Below are 12,028 nucleotides of genomic sequence, written 5' to 3' on the forward strand. Positions count from 1 at the left end.
ACACACATATACATACATTTTTTCTAAGGTATGCCAAAATGTTCAGAAGGTTTTGAAACGTAAAGATATATAAACATTTTCATTTTCGATTTTTTTGCGATTACTATAACTTGCCCTACGGGAAGTTAATAAAAATACGTTCGTACGATTTTTTTAGAATATTTTTTTTGAATTTTTCTTATGAAACTTTCTCATTATATCGCAACTGTGACAAAATCTATGTGAATTGTGTAATACCTATACAAGTAAATTACACGAGAGATCTAAAGGTAACATTGTTTATTAAGTTATACCCTCTGGAACAAGATAATGATGTTATTTCAGTTAAGCATACAAATAAAACAAAATCGTGAAACACTTTAATACCGCTATAAATTGGAGAAGTGAACTACACCTTAACTTCGAATCGTGATGGACACCTTGGCGCAGGCGCCACCTGAGGGCGGTAGGGGTGAAAACGAAGCGGGTGGTTTCGATTCCATAACGAGTCGTGCAGTCGAGACCGCCGATACGCGCCGTGAACATCATCAAACGACACCACCGCAACGCAATTACATCCGCACAACAATCGAAAGCCGCTGATATTATTACAAAAAGGCGGACGGTATATCGACGACAAACCCTCGAACACCAGTGCCGTTACAAGCCGCGTAGTATGACCCATTGCCGGCAATTCTGAATTCGATACACTGGAGCGTGCCGGAGTCGGTGGGACCCCCAGTGGGGCAAACATTTTCACCACGGCCTCAACGGGTTCACCACAGCGCGTAGTCAGCGAACTGCGCGACTACCTCCGCAGTCGGTTCGCCGGGACCTCGGTTGACCCAGGTGAGGATGATAAAAAATACTCTACATTTTGTTGATGACGAAACACAATGAACGTTACATAATCATTTCACTAGTAACACCTATTGGTATTGCCCATGTGTATTTTTAACACTCTTGAACAACTATAATTTTTTAATTTTTTATTCACATATATATTTATAACTGTCCAATAAAGGATATTTTGCAAATTTACTATTCTCAGACATTGTATAAAATAATGACATGTTGGAAAGAACAACTCAGTAGTTGACTTTTCATTTGCTATAAATAATATTAACAATACTTCAACTATAAAATACTGACTGACCGTGCATCGACATCTTATAAAACCATTTTATTCCTAATGGCATATGATCAAACTTTGAATTACATAATTTGATCGAACATAATTTATTTACATAATTCAATCTAATTATTATTTATAACTAAATTTGTGGACAATCCCGCGATTAAAAATATAACTCTGAAAATAATTTAAATTTAATTTAATATATTAAATAAATCACATTATATTTTTATTTTTAGCTTTATAATAATACCAGTCACGCAAATTTACATTATACATTTTACCTCATTATGTAAGATGCTTTTCGAAGTAATCAATATAATGTTTGATACCAGCCACATAAATTATTCATTAGGCGGGATCATTTGATCATTACAAATTATTAATTTATTTGAGAATATCATGTTACATATTTGCTTCATAAATTGATTGGTCAACGAAGTCTGTTCACATCCAAACTGTACTATTTCTATATACATAACAAATATACCAGCGTTTTTTTTATAAATATCCGTTACATTCATAAGCATTTTTTCTACTTTTTTATTTGGAAAATATTCGATTTTCACAAAATTCCACAATTTCTTGAAACTATATGTTTATTAATTGTGTGTGTATATTTATATATTAGCATTCTTAATATCAATTTATAAAAACACATTTTTTATTCACTATATAAATTACAAGCTTCTTTATAAGGACATTAAGTAATTGAGGTGATCAAGTACAATGTTTTTTTCATAAGGGTACTCAGTAGTAGGCCTTATACTAGTGAAATTATAATTTTTTTTGGGGCATATACGAACTAATTGACTGGTATATCATTTATTCTTGACATTTTTTTCATTTATCAAAGTTAAATGTTTCCAATGTGCTACAGTTTACGCAGGCGCTATTTTATATTTATATAACATTGGATTACGTGTTATATTTTATATGGATACTATTCTGGGATTATTTTTGAATCATAATTGTAAATGGTAAATTTAACTATAAAGTTTTTATAAAAATACATCAACAAGCCTTTATTAATAAAAATAACCATAATTGATAGTTTATTACAAACTGAGTTTTGTTTCATATGAAGCAAATAATTTATTAGACATTGGTTAAATGGAAAGTTGTTCCCAGTCAATGTTTTGTAATTTACAAAAAAGAACAGTTGCATGATAAAGTGCTATTTTTATTATTTATATAAATAAGAGATTCATTAAAAATATTGGAGATTATACAGAACTATGGTATCTACAATAAGAATATAAAATATGAACGTATTTGAAATTAACATGATCTCTCATACCAGACTCTTCCACCTGGCTGAGATATACAAAATATATATTATAATTGAAAATAAATAAATAAAAACAACAAAAACGATGACAAAACTGATTATGAACCATTTTCGAGAATTTGATTGATAACTATTTTATTACTTTTAATAATATATATATTGTACTGAAAAGTAGTGTATAAATTATCATATTGGCTTTTTTATTAATGGTGTTATGAGAAATATACTTTCTATTTTTAAATTTTATTGGCCTTCAGTTAATTACAGCAATTTACCCACATACATTTCATATTCTAAACAATTCTTATATACATATATCCTATACTATCTTTTAATCTTAATCTTTTAATCTTTAATCTCTTATAACATTCTATTTTTCCATTCAATTTTCTTTCAACTGATTAAGGAAGATACTTAAAATATGATGTTAATGTATATTTTTGGATAAAACTTAAATATATTTATTTTCCGACAACTTGGGAAAATAAATTAAGTTGATATCCTAGATGATAAAAAATATCGAATAAATTTATATATATATATATATATATATCCATAAACTATTAAACTGCGAAAATCTTGAAAGTACTATATATAGAACGTGCTGGAAATCCATACGATTGTTAGTCATGCGCGTGGTTCGCGCAGCCCGTCCTCGTCGAGTTTTCCACAAAATTTCCCTGCATTATCAGCAAACGAAAATCAACACAACGTTAAAATCTGATAAACACCAAACTAGCCACGGAACCGCATGTTTTGTATATCTGTATAGCTTCGCTTTTCTTCGAGAAAGCCGCGCACGCCGGGGTGCGTTGCCTTTAACTCCACGCGTTCAGGTGACATGTATTGATTTTCCTTTACGGCTCGGCCCGAGTTTACGTAACACGGTTGCGGTGTGCCCCAACGTGTTATGAATGGGACCCCCCAACGAGTTAGATTAACTTCAGTTGTACACGCGTAGTAGACAAGTTGCCGACGTCGGCTTTGATGTCTCTTGTGACTCTCATTGTTTGACAAAATATGTAAATAGTTTATTGTTGTTTTGTGAAATTTCATTGCTTGCATGCAAATTTATACACATTTATTGAATTTTCATCATTTTTTTAATTTTATATACATTATGTGAACATGAGATAATTATTGTGAGTGCGAACGTGTGTGGCAATTTGATTTGTTCAAATTATGATTGAAATGTCTGTACGCAATTAATTAAAACCAGTTTTTGATTATTTAAACGAGAACGGAATCGGGAGATGTGTAATTATTTATCACAGAAACAACATTTCAATCATGCCGTCTTTTTAATATTAATTATCCTATTGATAATCTTTATTAGTCAAAGTTAAATCGTGTGCAAAATGTAATGAAATTTTGTTTCTGTGTTGCTAGGTAGCCCGCGCTGAATCGTCACCGGGGATATCAGATCAAGAATGGGGAACGCATTTGTAAGAATACAGAGCGATTGAAGTGACTAGAATACTGAAGCAAGATTTAAAGTGTTAGAATAAAAATAGCAAAATGACGACGATACCAATAATTAATCTTGAGTTCAAGGAAGTTAAGGACGTAGTATGGGCGAAGCTTCAAGAACCGCAATCACAACGCAAGTTGATTCTTGTGATTGTGTCGATTGCTCTGTTGCTGGATAACATGTTATATATGGTAATTGTGCCCATTATTCCGGATTATCTACGGTATATTGGAGCATGGGGAGTAGAAGCTCAGACCAATGGCACTATCGCTCCGAATCCAAAAATTCCGCATTCTCATCATGGACAAGACTCCGCAACCGGAATCCTCTTTGCTTCAAAGGCTATCGTACAACTAATGGTGAATCCGTTTTCTGGCGCGCTGATCGATCGAATCGGTTATGATATGCCAATGATGATTGGCCTGACCATAATGTTTTTATCAACGGCTGTTTTTGCTTGCGGAAGGAGTTATGGTGTGTTGTTCTTTGCGCGTAGTTTGCAGGGTGTCGGCTCGGCCTTCGCTGATACATCGGGTTTGGCAATGATCGCTGATCGTTTTACAGAAGAATCTGAACGTTCTAAAGCGTTAGGAATAGCATTAGCTTTTATAAGTTTTGGATGTCTCGTTGCTCCTCCATTCGGAGGCGCATTATATCAGTTCGCCGGTAAAGAAGTACCATTTCTTATTCTTGCTTTTGTATCTCTCTTGGATGGTTTTATGTTATTATTGGTTATGAAGCCAATCAAAGAACAACTAAGAGAATCGCGTGTTGAAAAACCTCCTACAATACCGATTTGGCGACTCCTCATGGATCCTTACATTGCTGTATGTGCGGGTGCTCTAATGATGTCAAATGTTGCTTTAGCTTTCTTAGAACCTACTATATCGCTTTGGATGGAAGATAATTTGACAACTGATAACTGGAAGATTGGAATGGTTTGGTTACCAGCATTTTTCCCACATGTGTTTGGAGTTATAATTACAGTTAAAATGGCGAAAAAATATCCGCAACATCAATGGCTCATGGCCGCAGGAGGTTTAGCTCTAGAAGGTCTCTGCTGCTTTATAATTCCATTTTCAACTTCTTACAAGATGCTGATGATTCCAATATGTGGAATATGTTTCGGTATTGCATTGATTGATACAGCACTTTTGCCAACGCTAGGTTATTTAGTAGATGTACGCTATGTGTCTGTTTATGGCAGTATTTACGCTATAGCAGATATATCATATTCATTTGCATACGCCATCGGACCAATTATAGCAGGAGGTGTTGTAGAGGCAATTGGTTTCACAGCTCTAAACGTTGGAATAGCATTTTCAAATCTCCTATATGCTCCTGTTTTGATGTATCTTAGACATATCTATGATTTCAAGCCATTTGAGAACGAGGCAAACATTCTAATGAGTGACCCTCCGGACAAGGAGTATCAAACATATGCCTTGCAAGGTCAAGCGCAAAACAACGACTTGGACTACGGCAGATTCAACGAAGGCCGAGTACAGGAAACGAACATCGATCAAAATGGCTATGATCAATATCAATCGGAGCCACAACAATATCAGCCCGGATACAGCGATCAGGGAGGTGCCTATCAGCAGCAGCACGTGCCAGCAGCTGGACCAACGCAGCGCCATCTGCCTCAGCAACCAGTGGGAAATCCGTTCCGCGCTTCAGCGGAACTACCAGAAACTCCTAGGCCAGGGCACAACCCTTTTCGCCAAGGTTAAGCACTGTAATTACAAAATAGATATTGACACCTCCCACGTCCGATCTCGTTTGGCGAAAGCCCTATTAATTGTAGATATGTAAAAAGATGCATGGTTAAAATGTACACTTTAATAGAAGCTTTTATCGAATACGCTGGCAATAATGTATTTAAATTTCAAATATATTAGCTTGACCAGGCGTAGAGAAATATTAATATATACATATATTGTAGGTTTTTCATAGTTAATTATGATTTTAAAAATTATGTAACTAAGATACAACCAAGGTAACGATACATATCAGAGTCTCGTGCTCGCCTGAATACCAAAGTGATATTTGCCAAAAGTCGGTACTTATCTATTCGGCTTTTGGCCTTAGCTATAGAATATATTTAGTATAAGAACAGAGTTTTGTTAAATGCACAGAAATCTATGCCAATTTATTGCGGACCTATATTTTAAATTGGCATCATTTTTCTTTGTATTGACCAATAAAAATGTAAAAATAACTTGTGGGGTTTATCGCCCACATTTATTATATATATATATAAAAATTACTTTTGATGAATGTTTGTCAGTTGAATGTTGGACCGAGTTACTCCACTATATAAATTTCTGATTTATAAAATTTATTTCTGAAACTTTTAATTGAGAAATATGAGAAAAAAAATTATCAAGATTTGGAAAAATGCTAAATATTTATTATCTGTTATTGAGTGTATATAAAAATGTGAATGATTAATTTAAATGGACGCTCGGTTCAAAGCATTCATTATAGATTCCACGTTTCAATTAGAAGACTACCTGAAATATCAATACATATCAATTATATCCATTACATAAGTGATCACACATTTGTGGTTGTATTAATTAGCAATTAAAAATTCCATATATAAATATACAAATGTAAGATTAAATTAATTTATAGATTAAGAATTAATATATTGATGAAAAATTTTATTCTAGTCGTAATGAAATGATTAATTGAGGTTTGTTAGTGATTTTATGAACTCCACGATAATGCGATGGTGATTAGTATACATTTATTATGAATGCTAAAAAAATGTTAATGGTGTTTACATATAGTTCAATTATGATTAATGAAATCTGGAAAATTAGATTTGTTATATATAAAACAAGATAAAAGACATCGATTTGAATTAATTAATGAAAAAATCAACGTATATAAATGTATAATAATTACACGTATGTCCACGGATAACCTCAATGTTAATAAGATTATTTTGGAGTGAAATGGGGTTTCTGATGTGAAAAATAATATTAAATAAAATTAAATACAAGTTTTTATTACTGTAATAGAAGTTTAATTATTTTTTAAAATCAATTTGATGCAAATTTTCATTCTTTTAATTACTTTACTACGAATTCTAGATAATGCTAAAGTTTAAAAAAATATAAAATATTATTTAATTGAGGAGTTTCATATACTAGACAGTATTTGTTAAAAATGTTTTTTACTATTTGTTAATAAATATAAATATTGATTTGTGATTGATATCATATTCTCAATTCAATCAATTTCTATATTAATTAAAATAAAAAATGATCAGGAATTATAAGAATTAAATTATTTTGCATAGACTAAACTTTGGCTATCACCTGGACATAAAGCACAGCAAAAATAGTTTTTTTTATCAGAAACCAAATTTCACAGAAATGTATTATTAAAAATGGAAATTTTAGTATCCCTGTGCATTAAATTAAAAAAACTTATGGGCTATGATGCTTTGGAAATGTGTGTGTTAATTAGTTACGCTGAACTTAGACTAATTGTGATATATAATTATTATAAAATGTGTGTATGTTGCATATTCAGAAAAACGTTGAAAAAATTTATTGCACAGTGATATTAAAATTTTCCTTACAAATGTGAATTATTTCATGAAATTAAATATATGTGCAATTATCTATATAAAAATTACTTAATTACTTTATATTTCGTTCTTGGTTTTAAAGACTTCAAATGTTAAATACGACCAAAAGATATTTAAACATCACTATATGTATTATATGGAACGAAATTTAAAATGATTTACTAATGCTTATGATTTAAGTTAATTAATTATCATATGCATATCAATATTAACGTATAAGCAATAAGTGAATCAATTAATTATATATCAAATTATTAATATTTATCCATATATATAAATCTTTATAAGCCTTCTTGATGAAACGGTGTTCCGTGTAAAGTATTTATATTATCGTTGTTTTAAAGTTCAATTATGAAAACCTGAAGTCAATATTAATAGAAACAACGATTATATGACTACAAAATTCTTTATAAAATGTGAATATGTGACTACAAATTTTTGTCATAGCTGGCTGACATATTTTTATGTAAAATTCAAGCTAAAAATCAAAATATGCTTAAAATATGTTTCAGAACTATGAACAGTCTTTAGTGTTACAGCTGTGAAATTTAAAAATTTGTTGTCAAATGTGATTTTTTCTGATTTTTTATTATAAATATTAAGTATGAGAATTTAAGGGTTTTTGCACAATACTTAATTAGGCTGAATGACTGGAAAAAGCATAAGTTAGAACCTGGAGATGAAAAATTAACAATTTTTGGACTTAATTTTTATAAAACAATTTGAATATTAAGGATTTTATATACAAATTTATTTAACAAACTAAAATAACAATGAAACTTTCGATTTAATAGCATTAATCCAGATGCGTCCATTTTTGGTAATATGTAGATATTAATTATATACATTTTGAATTACCTAAAATGCTATTTTGTAAAGCAAAAATCAACAATATTAATTTTTCAAGATATGGAAAATTTAGTCACCAAAAATACATAAAATGTCGTGCTCAAAACTTTTTTCAAATAATTTACTTCCCTTGGCAAATGAAATGAATTTTTTACTAAAAGCCACATAGGCCTATTTTTTATGATTCGTATAAAAAATCGGTTTTTAATTTTGTATATATTCAAACTTGAAAGTAGGAGTTTAGGACTGATAAATATTTTTTTGGATATAAAAGATTTTTTTTTTACTATTTTGCATAATTTTTTACCAGTGCTTTACCAGTCAGTCAGTCTAAAAAAGTATTCCTTACTGTGTCTTAAACAAAGACTCTATAAAAATATACTTACATATCAAATACCATATAAATATATATGAACTGAATTAGATAAATATTACCCCATTTATACAAAAATTTGCGAAATTATTAAAGTCATATATCCGCCCTTTTATATCGAATCACGGGAATTTCAAATTTGCTTAAATTTTAAGAAAATATACCTACAGAATTATTTATTGTACATGTACATATAAACCCAAATTGTTGATAGTAATGCACATATAATAGTTCTTTAAATGTGTATAATATTTGTACATCGAAAATATATGAAAAATATAAATCTACCTGTGAAAATGCACATGAAACTCCACTGAAACGGACTGTGAAACGGTATTTTAAATCGTATCATTTGAATAATGCTGAAAAATTGGCAGAATTATTCGATTGATTTTTATTTTAACCATTTTTATTTGTGGTTTCAAAGACGTGATGTTAGGATTTGTTTTTTGGAAATTTAGAGGTTGTGATATGAGTGCATATTTAATGTCAATTGAAACTGTTTTGAGTTTTAAAATGTTGATTTTTACAAAAAAAGGACAAAGTCAATTTAACTTATATCTGATTTCTCTTCTATTGACTTCGGAAGTTCAGTTACCGTTTACAAAAAGAATATTGGCGGCAAATTTCTGAAGTGGCGGTACGTGGACTTTTAGTTTCGATACACTGAACTTTTTTGGGAAAATAAAAAAATCTGATAGTCTTGGCGGACAGAATATTGCAAAATTCCTGGATATACACACTAATGAGAAATTCGAAAATTTGTCAAAATTATTGAGTCTTCAATTATCCAGTTGAACAAGATTTATATATAAATCAAAAACAATTTATTAAAAAAATAAAATAAATGGGATATACACAATCCAAGGATATGTATATTCTTTGCTATTATTTCACACGTTTCGACATAAAATTCTATGCTACCATTAGTGGATATGAAAAATTTTGATAATAAATATATTGTATAATAATAGTACAAAAATGTAAAAAATATAATTTGCAAGTAATACTACAACATTGTAAACACTTTCCGAATTTGCTTTGAATGCATCTGTTACACTGTGTTCTTGGAGAAAAAATATTTTAGAAGTTATAAATCCATTTTTTATATTTTTGTACTATTACTGTACGGTATATCTTTTTTTCACTGATGAAGACCCAAAATTTTTCTCTCTGGAATAACAAATATTCTTTGAAATCTTTGCCTTTTTTCCTCTCTTTTTTCTTGATTACTTGAAAAGGCATAACTTTTTAGATTTTTTTCATATATTTTATTATCAAAATTAACTATATATATATATATATATATATTTATATATATATATATAAATATATATTGAATGGAATATATATATACATATTACGGATAACATATGATAAAAAATATTAAAATAATTTTGAATTTCATTTACCAACAATTTTTTTCTCTTTGATAATTTTAATGGTGTATAATTGAATTTCAATTATTTCTTTTATAATCATGATTTTATTTATTCATTTTATTTATTTGTATGAAAATTGCTATACTACGGTGTGTTTTGATCTGCTTTTGATCTATCACATTTTTTTAAATTCCTCTAAAAGTTCAGAGCAACGTGACTATTACTGAAGCTTTTCTATCTTGAAAAAATCTTAAAAAGAAAAATTTCCAACAATGAGCGGTCCATTGTTAAAAAATGTTACTCTATAACTCCTTCATTAAATCCATTATTGTTGATCATGTCAATTGTAAAGACTCAAATCATCAGAAGACTAGTTGAAATGTTTAAAATTGTTGAAACTAATAAGAAGATTTTTGCAATTAATTTACATATTTTTTATTTGCAATATTTACAGCAAAGTTTAGATTACTTTTAATTATTCTATTTTTTATGTTATGTGAAATAGATTTGCATGTGTTGCTGAACAGATATTGTAAAATGTCCCTGTGATTGTTAAAATGTATTATACTTGGTGTGTTATTTTATCACAAAGTATAATAAGAAAACCTTTCAAACGATACGCTGATAAATAGTTTACTCAAGTTTACTTTTTCCTAATAATGTTCTGTCAATGAATCTATACTTGTTATGTCATCTTATTATTGAAATATATTATATAAATTATGTAAATATTGTTTTTTCTATCACCGACAAAATATTCTTATATATTAAACATTTTTTATTCTCATATTTTAACAGCAATCAGATGTTAACAGTTCTGTGAATGAGAGAGGTGTTAAGCTTAAACTTTTTCTTTTCAATCTTTTGTTCAAACAGTAATATATATTAGGGTGGTCCTTAATATGAATATTTTCTGATTTCTTTGCTCCCAGGGGCTTAAATGCTTCCAAATTAATATTTTTTTTTCAAAGTTTTAAGTCTTAATATTAACTCATCGATAGTTTGCACTCCAACAAAAGTTTCTTAGTTCTTCTTCCTAAGTAAAAACTTATTTTGTAAAATATATCAAATTTTTGTTGTAAATTTTGTATTTATGATCAAAATAAGCAAATACAATGTTATTCTCAAAATTTTGATTCACTTGACGCTAACTTATAAAATTCTAAAAAACAAATGGAATTTAACCTGTTATTTTCATAAGAAACTTTGGTTGGAGCGCGGACTATCTTAAAGTTAATATTACGAGCTAAAACTTCCAAAGATTTTTTGTTTATCAAGTTGGAAGCATTTGAGCCCCTGGGAGCAAAGAAATTTAAAAATATTTATATTAAGGACTACCCTAATATATTATTTAAACAATGCAAGAAGAAGTTATATTTTACATACTTTCACTTAATTTTACCATATTTCAATAATTTTAATTTTTTTGTGACTTAAAAATAATTTTAAATTTAGGCGTTTGTTGTCTAAAATCTTGATATTCATTTCAGAAACATAATTCACTATTTTTTAAACGTAATACTTTCTGGATATCCATTTTTTGTATCAAATGTTTTAATATTGGGAAATTCTTGTATATAAAGCTATATATCAAAAGTATACTATATAGTATCGATAACAATTATATATGAACTATATTAAATTAAAATTAAAAATTGATACAGATATATAAATTTATAATTAGTATTACATTTATCTTATATTATAAATTAACCGAAAACTTTAATAGTTATTGCTTTAATATTTTCCGCATAAATTTCTGATCTTATTTTTTTCTTACTTATTTACTAAGATATTTATTTAGGGAGAAGTCCCCTAAGGTTATTTATAAATAAAACAAAAAATATTTTACGAAATGTTTATTAAATTGTGATTTATGTTAGATAACAAAGTTAGAAAGCAAACACCCCCCGCGCCTCTTTCACTTGTATTTTGAAATGA

General features: G+C 29.0%; 1 protein-coding gene across 1 annotated transcript; it reads left to right on the forward strand.

Moving 5' to 3' along the window:
• Positions 1 to 3,923: 3,923 nt before the first annotated feature.
• LOC113376167 (vesicular acetylcholine transporter) lies at positions 3,924 to 5,609 on the forward strand. The gene has a single exon (XM_026616086.1). The coding sequence runs from the start codon at positions 3,924 to 3,926 to the stop codon at positions 5,607 to 5,609; it is 1,686 nt and encodes a 561-aa protein (XP_026471871.1).
• The last annotated feature ends 6,419 nt before the right edge of the window (positions 5,610 to 12,028 follow it).

The sequence above is a fragment of the Ctenocephalides felis genome, unplaced genomic scaffold (assembly GCF_003426905.1).
Source record: "Ctenocephalides felis isolate EL2017-DRISC unplaced genomic scaffold, ASM342690v1 CF-g0.4_SCAFFOLD_01886, whole genome shotgun sequence".
NCBI lineage: Eukaryota > Metazoa > Arthropoda > Insecta > Siphonaptera > Pulicidae > Ctenocephalides > Ctenocephalides felis.

Excerpts from the sequence above, each read along its gene's own strand:
- LOC113376167 (XM_026616086.1), top strand. The coding sequence starts at position 3,924 with ATGACGACGATACCAATAATTAATCTTGAGTTCAAGGAAGTTAAGGAC.